The sequence below is a fragment of the Gorilla gorilla genome, chromosome 13 (genome assembly GCF_029281585.2).
Source record: "Gorilla gorilla gorilla isolate KB3781 chromosome 13, NHGRI_mGorGor1-v2.1_pri, whole genome shotgun sequence".
Classification (NCBI taxonomy): Eukaryota; Metazoa; Chordata; class Mammalia; order Primates; family Hominidae; genus Gorilla; species Gorilla gorilla.
This window is the reverse complement of record NC_073237.2, coordinates 117,013,801-117,032,505: the sequence shown is the minus strand read 5'-3', so window position 1 is coordinate 117,032,505 and position 18,705 is coordinate 117,013,801. Positions and strand designations below refer to the sequence as shown.

General features: G+C 37.0%; 1 protein-coding gene across 1 annotated transcript in view; it reads left to right on the top strand.

Moving 5' to 3' along the window:
- Positions 1-18,705, top strand: part of MEGF9 (multiple EGF like domains 9) — a 111,219-nt gene that overhangs the window by 47,900 nt on the left and 44,614 nt on the right. The window contains exon 2 of the mRNA XM_031014300.3: positions 4,234-4,435. Within this exon, the coding sequence (XP_030870160.2) occupies positions 4,234-4,435 (202 nt within the window). The remainder of the gene's footprint in view (positions 1-4,233; positions 4,436-18,705) is intronic.

Sequence of the window (18,705 nt, the reverse complement as noted above, 5' to 3'; positions counted from 1 at the left end):
CCAAAGAATTAAAGGGCTGAAAGGAAACCTGCTACTCACACGATAAAGAGTTTATTCCATATTTACTTTTAGGCAATTGAATGAGCTGTTCGGCATCTTATTCATACTTGTCTGCAATTAGCTTTGGGTGTCCTCTTCATATTGTTTCATTCCCATTAACATCCACACTGGTGACTTGCCATTAATCATGTTGCAGACTCCTTTGTGCTGCTCTGGTGTCTAAGGTTCTAACTCATTAAAAAGTCAGCACTTCCTCTTGTCTTTGGTCCTTCTCATTGCTTCTATCAATTGAAACTTCCTTCCTTCTTTTTCATATTGCCACCTTTTTACTAAGGGGATTGCATTATTTCTGCATTAACTCCTATCTGGTTCCGCACAAATGTCTAGACCTGTGAAGGGTCTGAGATTTTACTTTACTTACAAGCTAACAAATTATCCTGGCACAATTTAGTGAATACCCAGAGTGTTTCACATTTATTACTGTTGCTTATACTATTCATTTAACTTGCATCATTTCATTTAAGGTCAGTCACTGGGACGGGCCTTAAGTTCTGAGTTACACACAGAAAAGATGCCCATGCTCCCTGGCACTTGGTTTACTTTGTATTCTCTTCCTTTCCTTTGGTTTTTTGGGGGAGAAGTATTAACATGATAGTGCCTTTCTGTCTTGATGTGTCAGCCCCCTTCTTATCCCTGGGGTGGTCTCTCTTGCTGAAACATTTGCCATTCACCCTGCTACAGTTAAATTGATTAGTACTAAGGATATATAATAAATAAATGCTCATTTTTCATCTTCTCTGAAGCCACATCCTAAATCCTTCTGTTTTTACCAATGTATTTTAAGGCACACATATTGTTAATGAGTGGAGCCTGGTATAAGTAGAATATCGTCTTATTCTCTACCTAGATGAACCACAACATGGATTTCTGCGTAACAGGCCACTAATTCTGTTTCCCAGACATTATTCAAAGCTGCTGTGGTACTAAACCCATTGTCAGACTTTTAGATCTTATCCGCAGGATATAACGAAGCTATAGCCTGTGAATCTAACATCTGAATTGCATTTATTATTTTATCTGATAACACTTTCTACTTTTTTCCAGCTGTTGTATTAATTATTGCAATACTCCAAAGCACTTCCACCTTAAGTATTGGGACTGAGTGGTATAGCTACTATTATTATGCCCTGTTTACAGGAGAAAAAATGAAGGCACACAGAGCTTAATTAACTTGCCTAAGGTTATAAAGTTAGTGAGAGAGCCGGATTTAATCTTAGCCATCTGCGTCTACAATCTGTGCTCATAACTTCATAACTCTTTGCTTTACTGTCTCTTCAAATTATTGTCATTTGAGAGGTTTAGGTAGTAGGTATTGTTATGGATTCATAATAGGGGCAATACAGTTAGAGTTTATGGAGAAGTGAGTTTCAGCTGATTCTTAAAATAGAGAATAGCTTTGAATATGTGAAAAAGAGCATTCCAAGATGTACAGAATAAGCAAAGGTTCAGAGACAGGACTAACCAGAGTATGTTCAGGGAATAATGAAGATATTAGACTGACTATAGAAATAATAAATAACCAGTGAACTTGGTTAGTATTGAAAGTTTATCCATTAGAACTTCACTGGAAAAAATATTGAGTGTTTATATCTGAATTCTTAAATTCAATTGGATTCTTTTGAAGATACTGCTAATCTTACTCACTGGGAACATTGACTCAGTTTTCAGATGGAAATACATAAGGAAATAATCAAATAAAATTCATAGTTTTTATTGTAGAAATTTTTTTTTAGTATTTTCATTTTTTCTTGAGCTAGTTCTAGTGACACCAACATACTTTGATTAGTTTAACTTGTGATAAAATAGGTCCAGCAGGAGAAGTTGGATGTAATTTGAATTTCTGCCCGATTTCAGAAGAAAAATGTTAAGTGTTCTGGTCATTTCTGGTGGAGTGAAGGTCTTGTTATGAAGTTGTCATTGGCAGGTTTACAGACCACTGAACGTGGCTTTGTTATTTACAAAAACCACAACACACATACGCAGAAAGTAGCTATCATGTGAAAACATGTAACTCTGTCAAAGAAATGTCACGTTTATGTAGCCTAGTGAAAATAAGAATCTTGATTGTAATGGGAAGCTGGTTCCTTTCCTGAGCTTGAGGCTGAAGAAATCTGAATTTTCCTTTGGGTTTTGTGAACCACCCAAGTTTGAAATAGACATAAAATAAACAAATAAGCTGCCAATATTTGTTTATTTATTTTACGTTAATTATTTTTTTTGAGACAGGTCTCACTCTGTCACCCAGGTGGGGGTGCAGTGGCAAGATCTTGGCTCACTGTAACCTCAGCCTCCCAGGCTCAAGTGATCCTCCCACCTCAGCCTCCCGAGTAGCCAGGACTACAGGCCCATGCCAGGATGCCCGGCTAATTTTTGTATTTTTTTTGGTAGAGACGTGGTTTCACTATGTTGCCCAGGCTGGTCTCAAACTCCTGAGCTCAAGTGATCTGCCCACCTCGGCCTCTTAAAGTGCTAGGATTACAGGCGTGAGCCACTGTGCCTGGCCTATTTATTTGTTATTTGTTATCTTTACAAACTAGAAGAGCTGTGAAGAGCAGGGAAATAAAGTGACACCAAAGGTTAGGAACTGCAGAAGTGTGGGAGGTATAGAGTTGGCCAAGTGGGAATTTCTTTGAGGAATCTTTTGTTGTGACTTGTGTGGATAAATAAGCTGCTTGTGATTACATAAAGAATTTTGAAGCTTAATTTCCTTTTCTAGAATTGAGAAGCAAACCCCTTTACAACTGTCTTTTTAAGAGTCCGGATTTGTAGTTGTCTAGTAGCTTTTTGAAGTAATCAAAAATAGTATCAAAGATTATTTTTTCCAAGCTAAACTGTGTTGGTACAGTGCCATTTTATATAGCGCCTTACCTATTTAGAACTGTAATTTGTACCATAGATTTCTCAGGACCCTTTAAGGGTAGGATCATAGCTATTTTGGAATGGGACCTATTCCTAGGATACATATGTTAATACAAAGTCCTCTGTTACTACTGTGTCAAGCTATGTTGAAAACACTTTCCTTTTGATAAAATGAATAGAGGCAGTAGCAAAAAATGAATCCTAACTGACCTTTAAATGAGTCTTTGCATTAGAAGGCTAAAACTAAGGGCTTCTCAATATTTTTATCCAAAGAACTGTCTGACTGCAAAGAATAGTGGACAGGGGTGTGGTGGGGAGGAAGTGGGGATGGTTAATGGGTACAAAAAAAAAATAGAAAGAATGAATAAGACCTAGTATTTGATAGCACAACAGATAGACTGTGGTCAATAATTTAGTAATTTATGGACAGTAATTTAATTGTACATGTTAAAATAACTAAAGGAGTATAATTGGATTGTTTGTAACACAAAGGATAAATGCTTAGGGTGATGGACACACCGTTTACCCCGATATGATTATTACACATTGCATGCCTATGTCAGAATACCTCAGGTACCCCATAAATATACACACCTTATACACCTATGTACTCACAAAAATTAAAAATTAAAATATTTCTTTTGAAAAGTGAAAAAAGTGAAACCAACAAGCAAACAACAAAGAACTGTTTGAAATATACTTAAAAGAAATGTTTATTTTCCAAATATTTTAATTTGGGAAAGACATTCAAATTGGGATTGGTTTTAACTCACAGATCAGGATGAACCTGTAAACTTTCTCCTCTGGTTTTATTGTTTATCATTTCCTTACTTTAAAGTTTCTATTCTTCATTAATTTCTTCCTGGGCAGAACACATTAGTTTATGATTCTAGCTATGGCACAATCTAGTATGACCTTGAATCAGTTGCCAAAGTTAATCATCTGAGCCTTAGGCTTTTGCTGCTATACAGTGGGATTATTTATTATTTAACATGTTGTCATTTCCAACATGTGCCCTTAGTGCCATGTAGATAAGCCTGCCTTTGGTGGCTTCTAATTCAGAAAAACTAACAATACACACACACACACACACACACATGCTGTCACACACACACTACATAATTTATATACTCTATATGTTTCCTGATTTAAGTAAACTAAATGGGATAGAAAGTAAATTTGAACTAGAGTTAATTTTATCTATCCTTACGAAGTTGCCATGAAAATTTATTAAGAAAAATAAAATAGAGTTCATTTTATTAAGAGGGCATTAAATCTTAGTTGGTAATGTCTCTTTCCTTCTTTCCTTTGCAGAGTATGTATGTAACTGCTCTGTGGTTGGAAGCCTGGAGGTGAATCGCTGCAACCAGACCACAGGCCAGTGTGAGTGTCGGCCAGGTTATCAGGGGCTTCACTGTGAAACCTGCAAAGAGGGCTTTTACCTAAATTACACTTCTGGGCTCTGTCAGCCATGTGACTGTAGTCCACATGGAGCTCTCAGCATACTGTGCAACAGGTAAGCAACAGAGGGTGGAACTGAAGTTTATTTTATTTTAGCAAGGGAAAAAAAAAAGGCTCTTACTCTCAAGGACCATACTGGTTTAAACAAAGGGGGATGAGGGTCATAGATTTACAAAATATTTTATATACTTTTATTCCCTTACTTTATATGTTATATTTAATGTCAGGATTTAAAAACATCTAATTTACTGATTTAGTTCTTCAAAAGCACTAGAGTCGCCAATTTTTCTCTGGGATAATTTCTGTAAATTTCATGGGAAAAAATTATTGAAGAATAAATCTGCTTTCTGGAAGGGCTTTCAGGCATGAAACCTGCTAGGAGGTTTAGAAATGTTCTTATGTTTATTAATATACCATTGGAGTTTGAGGAAATTTGTTCTTTGGTTTATTTTTCTCTCTAATCAAAATTCTACATTTGTTTCTTTGGACATCTAAAGCTTAACCTGGGAGTACCCTAATTTATTTAACTAGTGGTAAGTAGACTGGTTTTACTCTATTTACCAGTACATTTTTGAGACCAAAAGTAGATTAAGCAGGAATTATCTTTAAAATATTATGTTATTTGGAGGTAATTTAATCTAGTGGAATAATGTACTATTATCTAAGCATTTGCCTTGTACTGCACTGAAAGTAATTATTCTTTGACCTTACGTGAGGCACTTGGCTTTTTGTGGACCCCAAGTCAAAAAACTGAAGAGACAGTATTAAACAATGAAAAAAATAATGACAGGTTATACTCAGTGTAACTTGTGTATAACCCAAGATCTGCTGCCACTTAGGAGCTGTGTTCCTTGGGCAAGTAATTTTGTTTCACTGAGCTTGTTTCTTCTCAAGGTTGTTGTGAAGATTAAATGAGTTGATATATATAAAATGCCTAGCACATGTCACTCAATAAATTCTGGTTTGTTTTAATTTCAAAGGAATATTATGGGCTGAAATGAGAGAACATGTTTTAAGAACTTTTAGCTCCTTGACAAAGAAGTGCTTTATACTTTAGCAATAAATATTTTAAATGCTTTATAAATGATATTATACTGTTATGGAATATTGTATCATATTGTAGTTTATTAAAAATGTAGAAGAGGCTGGGCGCGGTGGCTCAGCCTGTAATCCTAGCACTTTGGGAGGCCAAGGCGGGTGGATCACTTGAGGCCAGGAGTTCTAGATGAGCCTGGCCCCGTCTCTACTAAAAATACAAACAAATTAGCTGGGCGTGGTGGTGCACACCTGTAGTCCCAGCTACTCGGGAGGCTGAGGCAGGAGAATCGGTTGAACCCGGGAGGTGGAGGTTGCAGTGAGCTGAGATCGCGCCACTGCACTCCAGCCTGGAGACAGAGGGAGACTCTGTCTCAAAAAAAAAAAGTAGAAGAGAACTTCATTAAGAAGTTTATAATTTCAAATGCAGCAATAATCAATGCTTCTGATGCTTAATATTTTAAAATAGTTATTTGTCTTAATTTTCACAGCAACTCCTTATATATAGGTTACTAGGTCACAAAGATAGTAAGTGCCAGAGAAAGAATTCCAAATTAGGTCTTCAATTCCAAGTCCAGTGTCTTTACTACCATAGCATACCGTAGCATGTAGATTCTATAATGAGAAAACTGATAATCACTCTATTCTTTGAGATTGAGAATAGAGTGGTAGCTTAACGCTGTTCCCTCCACTCCCCCCAAAACATGCTCATACAAGTTAGATTCAGAAGTTTCACATTGCTTACCGTTTTAAAAGATAAGCTATTGTTAAGTTTGTTCATTCTGGTGTCTCATGGAGTGTCCACTACTTTCTTTGGAATAATATTCTGCAAACATATTTGTGGAGAAATAGAAAAGTGTTTACTTCTAGGCCGAGTGCTTTATTAGAAGAGAAAGAAATAAAGGAAGGATTAAGAGAGAGTTTTATAACAGAAGCTGTAAAAGAGGAAAAAACAGTAATACTAATATTTATGTACTATCTTACTGTATTCATAATTCTTCTGCAAGTTATTCCTGATTTATCTTTTCTCTGACAGTTAATGCTACCAAGCTTAATGCTGAAACCCTATTCTGAAAATAGGTGGTAACCATAAGGTAATGGAAAAGTACACTAGACTAGTAATCTAAAGGCCTAGGGCAGGGATCTGCAGAGTATGGCCTATGAACCTAATCCACCCCACTGCCTGTTTTTGTAAGGTTTTATTGGAACATAGTTCCATGCATTTATTTATGTATTGTCTATGGCTGCTTTTGTGCTATAGTGGCAGCATTGACTAGTTGTGATAGAGACTGTATGGGCTGCAAACATAAAATATTTACTATTTGGCCTTTTTGGAAAAAGTTTACCCACCCCTGGTTTATATGGTGGTTTATATCCAATCGTGGTGGGTATTTCTAGGTAATCATGTAACTTTAGGCAGTTCACTTTAACCTTTATTTTATTTATTATTTTATTTTATTTTGAGACAGAGTCGCACTGTATACCCAGGCTGGTCTTGAACTCCTGGGCTCAAGCGATCCTCCTGCGTCGGCCTCCCAAAGTGCTGGGATTATAGGCATGAGCCACCATGCCTGGCTGAATTCTTTTAAGTGTTTGTCTTTTTATTTGTGAAGTGGAGATAATAATCCATGTCCTGTCCCTCTCCTGCATAAAGTTGTTTTGTCTTAAGAAGCAAGATAATGCATGCATAAATCTTCTAAGCTGCAATTGCTAGACAGATAATACAAATAATTATGGGAACCATTATTGAGCATATGCTATATGCTAGGGCACTCTACTAACTACTTGATGTGGATTATCTCATTTAATCTTTTTTTGTTTGTTTGTTTTTGAGACGGAGTCTCGCCCTGTCTCTCAGGCTGGAGTGCAGTGGCGCGATCTTGGCTCACTGCAAGCTCTGCCTCCTGGGTTCATGCCATTCTCCTGCCTGAGGCTCCCAAGTAGCTGGGACTACAGGCACCCGCCACCACGCCTGGCTAATTTTTTGTATTTTTAGTAGAGGCGGGGTTTCACCGTGTTAGCCAGGATGGTCTGGATCTCCTGACCTCGTGATCTGCCTGCCTTAGCCTCCCAAAGTGCTGGGATTACAGGTGTGAGCCACTGTGCCCGGCCATCTCATTTAATTTTTACAAAAACTCCCTTGAGGAGAACATTATTATTTTCCCATTTTGACTGAGAATTTTGATGTTTAAAGGGTATAGTTAACTTGACTAATTTTATATACTAAAGCTGCCATTCAACCATTTGAACAAATGTAATATGCAAGCAGAGTCCACCGAATGACTTCACAGTTTGTGTTTTTCCTAGTAGAAAGCCTCTTGGTATTTAACACCCAAATGTCCTAGAATTCATTATCTCTCAATTCAGTGTGTTTTGGCAGATCATTATAAAATACATATTTACATTTATGTCCCAGAAATACAGCCAAATACTGCATTTTAAACAAAATAATGTGTGAGAAGTCTGTGTTAAATTCCAGATATAATTGGTAGACTGTCAGAATCACATGTCAACAATTTGAAAGGTGCACCAAATATCAACAAAGAGGATATGTAGCATGTTACTACTTGTAGCCACTGTTAACCTTAGGAATGGTTTTTGCTCAGAAAGTGATGTTTTCAGCATTTTATATCCTAACATGGGAGTTTGTTACTTTTGTATAGGTGCTTTACTGTGTTTTAGTTACACTTTAGGAACTTGGTTAGTTGTTTGGGGTTGATATGAAATGAATTGTAATTTTTTTCATTTAAAATTGATAAATAGGTTTTTTGTTAGTATCTCATGTGGAATATCTGATATTCAGTGATGGACATTTCATGCAAGAGGTGGAAGAGACCTATAATATTATTACTGTGTTACTTAATGGTGGAGATATGTTGTGAGAAATGTGTTATTAGGCAATTTCATTGTCACACAGCATCATAGAATGTACTTACACAAACCTAGATGGTATAGCCTGCTGTATACCTAGACTATATAGTATGGCCTGTTGCTTCTAGGCTACAAACCTGTACAGCATGTTTCTGAACTGAATACTGTAGGCAATTTTAGTACAATGGTAAATATTTTTGTATCTAAACATAGAAAAGATACAGCAAACATATAAAAGATAAAAACGGCACACCTGTCTAAGGTACTTACTATGAATGGAGTTTGCAGGACTGATGGTTGGTCTGGGTGAGTCAGTGATTGAGTCATGAGTGAAAGTGAAAGCCTAGGATATTATTGTACACTACTGTAGAATTTATAAAGTCTGCACACTTAGGCTACACTAAATTTATTTTTAAAAAGTTTTCTTCAATAGTAAATTAATCTTAGCTTACTCTAGCTTTTTAACATTATGATCTCTGATGTTTTAAACTTTTTGACTCTTTTTGATAACACTTAGCTTAAACATAAGTCCACTGTACAGTTGTACAAAAATATTTTCTTTTTTATATCCTTATTCTATAAGCTTTTTTCTATTTTAAAATTTTATTTTTTACTTATTAAACTTCTGTGTTAAAAACTAAGATGTAAACATACACATTAGCCTAGGCCTACACAAAGTCAGGACCAATAGTACTGTCTTCCACCTCCACATCTCATCCCTCTAGAAGGTCTTCGGGGGAATAACATGCATGGAGCTGTCATCTATGATAACAGTGCCTTCTTTTGGGATACCTCATGAAGAAACTGCCTGAGGCTGTTCTAGTTAACTTTTTAAAAATCGTAGATGTACACTCTAATATAACAATAAAAACTGTAGTATAGTAAATACATGAACCAGTAAGTCATTTATTTTCATTATTAAGTATTATGTACTGTGTATAATTGTACATGCTATACTTTTATATGATTGGCAGTGCAGTAGGTTTGTTTACACCAACATCACCATGAACACATGAGTAATATGTTGCAGTGTGTTACCACAGCTATGATCTCACTAGGTGATCGGAATTTTTCAGCTTCATTATAATCTTAAGGGACCATCATGATATATTCCATACATCATTGATGGAAATGTCATCATGTTGCACCTGACTGTATTATTTTTCCCTGTTCTATATGGACTATTTTCTATGTGTACCTACCTGATAGCTTCTGTTATCCTTAGTAGGTTTCCTTTTTTTAATGAGGTAACACATGATTTTATATTATCCTCATAGCATCAAAGTGTGTTGATTTCTAAAATCCTTTATCATCTTCTTCTAAGTGAAATCTGGAAGGATCTTGCTTCCCCTGCAGCTCATGCAGATAATGGTTGTTTTCTGTCTCACACTCTTACTTCTGGACCTGGAGTTGCAATAGATATCTCTCTTGCTCTTCATTGCTGCTCTCAGAGTGCTCTTCCCAGCCTCCTTCCTAAAAACTCCTTTGAAGCTCATGGCAGCAGACTATGCTGTCACACCTCCTTGTTGCTGTTTCTACTCCTGGGCACCAGCCTTTATTTCTTACACTTGGCTCATTGTTATCTCTGGCACTACACTTGCCATAATTTTAGATGATTGCAGTATCTATAGTTGAGCCTAACAATACTTCAGCCTCTCAGTTTCTTGACCTCTCTTCCAGTAAGTTTTCCTCCATGCTCCTTCCAGTCTTTGTGTCTTTACTTGCTGTATTTCTTGTTTGTCTTTGGCATATTAAACTTCTGAGGTAAATTTATACTTCTACTGGTCACAACAGAGTAATTTTTTTAGTTTTAAAAAATATTATTAAAAAATAAAGGCCGGGCGCAGTGGCCCACGCCTGTAATCCCAGCACTTTGGGAAGCTGAGGTGGGTGGATCACCTGAGGTCAGGAGTTCAAGACCAGCCTAGCCAACATGGTGAAACCCTGTCTCTACTAAAAATACAAAAATTAGCTGGATGTGGTGGCATGCGCCTGTAATCCCAGCACTTTGGGAAGCTGAGGTGGGTGGATCACCTGAGGTCAGGAGTTCAAGACCAGCCTAGCCAACATGGTGAAACCCTGTCTCTACTAAAAATACAAAAATTAGCTGGATGTGGTGGCATGCGCCTGTAATCCCAGCTGCTTGGGAGGCTGAGGTGGGAGAATTGCTTGAACCTGGGAGGTGGAAGTTGCAGTGAGCTGAGATAGCACTATTACACTCCAGCCTGGGCAACAGAGTGAGACACTGTCTCAAAAAAAATAAAATAAAATAAATAAAATATTATTTCAGAATGTCAGGCAATTTGTCAGAACAAGTAGTGTATCACAAAAGTAGTTTAAAAGCCTGTACCTAAAGGAAGTCTTTATAAGGAAGGCTTAGGAGCTCTAAATCCACATAGCCCTGAGCACTGAATTTCTTAGTAGGAAGTTAAATTGACATGAAACTAGAACAGAAATGGAAAGTTGCAGGACTGTGTACTTTGCAAGAAGATGTGGATGAACTCTGAGGAAACAGCTCTGTGTTCTGCTCTGCTAGAAATTATATGTGAGTGGGTTAAGGGAGAAAGGAAATTGTAGACAAGTAGTGTGATGACGTGTAGTAGAAAGGGAGCGGAATTTGAAATTGGTAGACTTGGATTCTATTCTTGGTTCAGCCACTGGCTAACTATGTGACCTTGATTAAGCTGTTTGACCTCTCTGAACCTCAGTGCTTTTATCTGTAAAATAGGATTAATATATCTAACATGAAGGATTTTTCTGATAATTAGTACAAAAATACAGTTAGAAGAATAAAGATCTAGTGCTTGGTAACACAATAAGGTGACTATAGTTAACAATATATTTTGTATATTTCAGAAAGCTAGAAGAGTAGATTTGGAATGTTTCCAACACAAAGGTCATTACCCATTGTATGCTTATATAAAAACCACATGTCCCCTATAAATATATATGACTATTATATATCCATAAAAATTAAAAATTAAAAAAAGTTTAAAAGAAGAAAACTAAATTGTGCGCATACGTGTGTGTGTGTGTGTGTGTGTGTGTGTGTGTGTGTCCACCCACTTAGACTGGCACATAGATTCAGCTCAATAACTCTCTACTAGTTGAATCTCTTTTTGGTTTTTTGGTTTTGTTTCTGTTTTTTTTTTTAGACAAGATCTTGCTCTGTCACCCAGGCTGGAGTGCAATGTGGCTCAATCATGGCTCGCTGCAGCCTCAACCTCCTGGGCTCAATGGATCCTCCCACCTCAGCCTCCCAAGTAGCTGGGACCACAGGCATGCACCACCACGCCTGCCTAATTTTTGTGTTTTTTGTAGAGACAGGGTTTTACCATGTTGCCCAGGTTGGTCTTCAACTCCTGGGCTCAAGTGATCCACCTGCCTTGGCCTCCCAAAGTTCTGGGATTACAGGCAGGAGCCACCATGCCTGACCTGTTTTTTTTTGTTTTTTTTTTTTTTGTGTGTGTGTGCTTGTTTGTTTGTTTTAACTGAGGAATAGAATTAGTGTTATACCAAAAAGGAGGATTAAATCAACCACCCTTTAAGTATGAGTAGATTTTGGGGTATTTGTTTTTTGTTGGTATGCTAGAGAAGAAATTGTTCATTATAACAGAAGAAATTCTCTTACTGTCTTCAATTTTTATTTAAAAACCTATTATACAGGCCAGGCGCGATGGCTCATGCCTGTAATCTCAGCACTTTGGGAGGCCGAGGCAGGCGGATCACGAGGTCAGGAGTTCGAGACCAGCCTGACCAACATGGTGAAACCCCATCTCTACTAAAAAATACAAAAATTAGCCAGGAATGCTGGCGGGTGCCTGTAATCCCAGCTACGCAGGAGGCCGAGACAGGAGAATTGCTTGAACCCGGGAGGCGGACGTTGCAGTGAGCCAAGATCATGCCATTGCACTCCAGCCTGGGCCACAGAGCAAGACTCTGTCTCAAAAAAAAAAAAAAATCCTATTATACCTTTTAAAATTGAATACTATATATTTTAGAATAATAATAGCTTAAACTGAATACTTGCTAGGCATTATCCTAAGCCCTTTGCAGTTATTAATTTATGTAATTTTCATAGCAACCATATAATGTAGGCACTATTATTATTATTCTCATTTGTACAGGAAAAAAAATGCAAGTTAGGTAATTTGCCTAATTTGCTACATAACTGCCAGTAAGTAAAAGAGTTGGAATTAAAACATTTGCAGTCTGGATCTAGAGTATATACTCCTATCCACTATGCTGGTACAGCCTTTCTCAAAATCTCAGATATTGAGCAAAGAGAGTGAGTATTGTAAGAAATTCGATGCTGTGGTGCAGACTTCTTGATATTTTCTAGAAATTTCTTCTAGTTGTCTTTTGGTAATCATACACTGACCCTGGTGTGATGTAGCTCATGTTATGTAAATAATAACTCTTCTTTGTAAGGACTAATCCTAGTTTTGGCGTAGTAGAAATTAGAGCATGAAAGGACCAGCCCTTTGTTGAACAAATACCAATTGCAATATCTGTTATATTGCCCTTCCTTTTTATTAGGCACTTTGGAATATTGCTTTTGCTCTTGTCAAAAAATTTATAATCTAATCTGTGCAAAACTATGAAACACATACGATACAAAATAGTTTATGAATATCTGCTTAATTTGTAAGTATAGTAGTTCAGAGTAGAAAAAGAACAGGAGTAAGTAAATTGAAGTGTAATAGGAAAGGCTTTCCATAGGAGGTGGAGGTCTTACAGGTTATGATTTAGAGTGGCAGAGAGATGAGAAGACCTATCAGGAGAAAAAAAACATGAAAATTCCAGTGAATTTCCTGATTATACAATGACATAAGAAATCTGATATCCTAACACCAAATTCTCTTCTGTTGTGACCTCTCTGTTCTCTTTTAAAAAATAAGAGTAGAAAAGTGGATTCAATTCTATCCTGATTCCCTCATATATTGAAAGTCTATGGAACTAACAATTGGCTTTTAAAAAATTCATTTCCCTATTCTTTATGCCCATATATTTCAGTGGGAGTCACCCCAGTGAGGGTAGATTTTGGCTGCAGGAGCCAGATGTGGGTTGAGCAATGTCTTTGTGTGCAAACACAAAGTTCTTTATGTACTGACAGATGTCCACCCCCTCACATCACCATTGGTGTTCCAACCTGTTTAATTGGAAGGAGTTGGTCTACAGTATCTGAACTTTTCAGTTTTGCTTTTGAAACACATTTCAAATGTTTTTCCTGATTTATATTTTGACATGTGCTTAATAAATGAGTAGAGAAATCAGGTAGCATTTTATCTCAAAAAGCAGTATGCTTAGTGAAAGCGTGAATCTCAGTATAGTTCTTAAAATGTTTTCAGGGATGCCTTTATATGTAGACAATTGCATATTGATTTGAGGCTTTTTTGCCACTACAACCTCTGCCTCCCGTGTTCAAGCAATTCTCTGCCTCAGCCTCCCAAGTAGCTGGGATTACGGGCACCCACCACCACGCCCAGCTAATATTTTTTTGTATTTTTAGTAGAGACGGGATTTCACCATCTTGGCCAGGCTGGTCTTGAACTCCTGACCTTGTGATCCACCCGGCTCGGCCTCCCAAAGTGCTGGAATTACAGGTGTGAGCCACCGTGCCTGGCCTGATTTGAGACTTTTTAATGTATTCACGGTAGGTTAGAGTACAAGGTGCATCATTTTAGACTGTCTTAGATAAAGAAATTCTGTATTGGATAATATCCTATTCCATAAAATCTGTCGTTGCTGCTACACAGTAAGTCCTCCTCATCATCGTAGGTTCTTGGAAACTGCAACTTTAAGCAAAACAAGGTACAACAAAACCAAGTTTACCGTAGGCTAATGGATATAGAGTTCAAGTTCATATGGCATATTTCTGGTCATAGAAACATCACCAAACTACCAAAAAAAGACCAAAGACGCTTCTAATAATAAACATTGAAATAGATGTGAACTATACGTATATGTAAGAAAAATTAATAACAAGTTAGGAAATTATTTACCTAGTTATTCCAGTTTAGGGTCATGGGTGGTTGGAGCCTGTCCCAGCAGCTCAAGGTGCAAGGCAGAACCAACCCTGGACAGGAAACCATTCCATCATAGGGTGCATTGACACACCCCGCCACACTCAATCATCCTGGGATGATTTCAACCTGCCAGTTAGCCTGACATGCACATCTTTTGGATGTGAGAGGAAACCAGAGTACCCAGAGAAAACCTAGACCGACATGGGGAGAACACACAAACCCCACACAGATAGTAGCTTCCGCTGGGAATCATTTGTCTTCAACAATGTTGTACTGAAACTACATTCTTTGAGGACTAGCTCTACAGTGTATCTTAAAATTTACAGTCAGCTTTCCTTATCTGTGAGTTCCACATCTGCAGATTCAAGCAATGCAGGTTGAAAATATTTTTTAAAAACCAATTAAAAATAACAGTACAACAATAAAAAATGAAAATTTAAGAAAACAATATAAAACAATAATTATTTACATAGCATTTACATTGTATTAGGTATTATAAGTAACCTTAAAGTATCTGGGAGGACGTGCATATGCAAATACTGTGCCATTTTATGGAAAGGACTTAAGCATCTGAAGACTTCGGTATGGTGGGAAGGTCCTGGAGCCAACCCCCATCCCATGCTCAGGGACAACTGTATTTACTATTTTGCATTTTAATTGTGGGAATGTGCCTCAGGTTAGAAGGCAAACTTATGAAGTAAACTGATGCCAAAATAAATTTCAAATGGAAAGATGACAAAACACCTCGGAGGCTTACATTCATATAGGGCTCTGAAGGTCATGTCTTGTGTAATACTGGACAGTAACAGCTGCTTTTGCAAACTCTTATTTACTACTTTGCCTGTACTTCTGGAAGATTGAGAAAAAGGTTATTTGATCACTAGAAACAATTAACAATTTAGAAAAACTTTGTCATTTCATTCATGTTTTATTTTTAAAAAGACATTGCATTTGCCAACCATATGTCAAAAGATATTACCTCTGTTCTCAAGGAACTTACTGGCTAGTGGACTTGCAAAGATAGACTTGCAAACATTCAGGGAGGTCTTAAGAGAGGCAGTTGCATTTGGATTGATATTGAAGAGTGAGTAGAAATTTGTATAAAGAAAAAGACGTCTTCACTGATTGCAAGTGATTCACTATTTCTTGAAGACAAAGTTTGGTAGTAGTGGGGAAGAAGGGTTGAAAGGAAGTAGGCAATGACAGGATGACATTTTTGTCTATTTGTCTACTGTTATATTTCTGACACCTAGAACAGTGATTGGCACGTACTAGATATTCAGTAAATACTTGATGAATGAACAGAATGAATGAATGAAGAATAAACGGGGCCAAACCATGAAGGCCCTGATGTGCCTTGTAAATACGTTTATCCATTGAAGAATATTTAACAAGAGGTGACATCAGACTTGTTTTCTGGAAAAATTACTCTGCCAGAAGTCTGGTGGTTAGAAAGCGTGGGCTCAGGCAAGGAAACCAGATTGAGAAAGCTGTTGCAACAATCTAAGCAAGAGAACTTAAAGGCCTGACTTAAGATATTAATATGGACATTGACAACAGTGCTGGAAATGAGAGAATTTAAGAGATATTTGGAAGATAAAATATACAGTACTAAATGGTTGCTTGTCTATGGAGAGAGAGAGAAAGAGAAAGAGAGAGAGAGAGAGAGAGATGACTCCCATGTTTCTGGCTTGAGCACATAAGTGAAGAGCTATTCTATTATTAATAACTAATTAAAGAGTACAGATAGATAAGCAAGTTGGAGGGAGATGATGATGTTAGGTTTCAAAAATGTTGATTTTGAAATGACTATGGGATATTCAGGTAGAGATGTCTGGTAGACACTTGAAAGTAAACATTTGCATATTCGTTGTGTGTCAAACTCAAAATCTAATCTAGCATATTCTTATGCTATTTTGTAGGAAAGCAGAACAATACTTCATTTTTTTTATTTTAAGATAACTTTACTCTGTACCCCAATTATTCCTGCAATTATACCAATCTCTAGTTTAAATTGCCTTTATGGTACACTTGAATATTTTTTTCCTGGAAAGTAGACTTTTTAAAGGTAGCCATCTTGATCAAAAGTAGGTAACTGCTTTTAGCCTTTATCTTATTGTGATTCATTTGATTCAATAAATGCTTGTATAGGACCAAATGGTTTATGTCTTAGAAGATATCAAGTATGTTAAGTTCATGGAAAAACAAATTAAAGTTTGCATGTTAATAAATGGTCAGAGAGGAGCTTGTTCAGAAAAAGGCACTGAGTGCATTGGGATTTAAGTGTAAATAATGCGTATCTAATACATTCTGGAAAGCTCTATGTTTTTTTCAGTGGATTTTTGTCTTAAAGTTTCCATTCAATACAGGGCATAATCTGCCCTCCTAGTCTAATTATTAACTAGATATCAGCTGTAGTCAAATGAATGAAAAAAAAAAAAAACTTTTTTCCAGGTCTTGGTGACCTTTGTGAACATTAACATGTCACAGTGTGTTGATATTGCCATTGATTAAACATGTTACCGTCCCTAAACCATGTTGCAGACTCCTCTACTTATTTCATTTTATTAAGCTAGTTTTAGGCCAGTTTATAATTTTTTAAAGAAATATCTTAAAATTTTGTTATTTATAGTATTAGATCATTTATTTCATTTTTGTGAGAAGCTCCCCTCTAAATCTGTAGTTGAATATATGCTAATAGTATAAATAATTAAGTTTCTATAAATGCAGTATTTGGTATTATGGTTTCTGTTGAATAAAATAAATACCTTATACTAAATACCGCATTTATCTGCAGGTAATTTAATAAGCCTTGTGAGAGATAAAAGATAAATAAGATAATGGGTCTCATTCAAAAGGAGCTTCTGGTCTAATAAGGACACTATTAAATATGTGTAAATAGTTACAATACAAAGTAAAAATTGACCCACATCACAAAATACAGTATAAAGATAAAATGTTAAGGGGATTAAGAAGCTGGGAGACATCACTTATAGCTGGAAAACTCAGAGCTGAATTCATTGAGGAGGTAGCTTTTGATCCCAGCTTTGAAGGAAGGAAAGGATTTAGACATACAGAAGTGAAAAAAGATGAGAAAGGACTTTACAGACAGGAAACAGCAAGATTAACGTCTCAGAGATGGGCTTACTGAAGATGTCAAGTGGAAGAGGAGTGGGGGCAGGAGATGAGTCTGGTAAGTCCTGTTGGGGTCAGGTCACAGGGAGCCTTTAGGGCCAGACGGATGATTTGGGTTTTACTCACAAAGCAATTTTTAAGCAGGAGAAAGATCAACACTGGGTTGTAGCAGTAGGAGAATGAGTAGATGTAAGTAGGGAGAGATTAGAGGCAGAGTAAAAACTAACAAGGGCCAAAATTAGGGTAATATTAGTGAGAATGGGGAGAATATTTAAAATATGGAGAGTAGTCAGAAGGGTGATACGCCATGACAGCCGTGTTTCTGTGCATAATTCTGTGGAAATTTTGTAATTTTTGCATTAATACATACAAATCTAAAGGTAGTTTGTATTTCTAAGTTGAACTTATGGAAATGCTTAGGCACAAGGTTCCTTCTCAGGCCCACACCCTCTCCCTGTGCTTACCATTCTTCCTTTGTTGCAGGCTGCAGGAATTGAATCTGCTTTCCTATGCTCCAGCAATTGCTACCACCCACTGTATCCCATGGGATTTTTATTCCTGCATAAGCCTTGCTGCTGAGTGTCAAGCAGTGTCCCCATATCCACATTCTTTCTGCATTACTGAAAAGAAATCCAAAGGCCCTTTACCTTTTAAGAGTTTTTAAAACTGTTAATCTTTATAAGGAGGCCTTTGAGGGTAGCAAACAATAGATATTAGAAAGTTGAAAGCTTATATAATTGACAAACTTTACTTCTTTTATTTTTCCAATTAATTGCTCTGGCCCTCATATGCCTAAATAGCATAAAGTCAAGTACTCTCTCCTCTTGATGCAACACATTATCCAACAGGTAACTAATTGTCCTATAACTCTAGGGGTCAGTCCTCCTGTGATGCTAGGTATAAAAGGAATGTGATTCTGATCAGTTCACTAATCCTACTGTTTCTCACTGCTACATGGAATTGTTGGGGTGAAGCCTGGTCCCTGAACAACCTAATGGATGGATGATGCTTGCTCACAACTGTGATGATGCTTTAACTGGTCCAGATCCTTGCAGAGGCAGCAGTGATTATTTAAGGGAGGATGAACCCAATCCCTTAATGCCAGATTCTTTCAAGCATGCTCTAAATTGGGTCTCCTAGGTTCTAGATCTTAACAATCAGCTCCTTCAGTTTATATGTGCAGCCACATCTCATTGTGTAAGCCAGTCCCAAGAGTACTTTTTGAGGACATTTTGTAGAATCTTTTCACTAACAA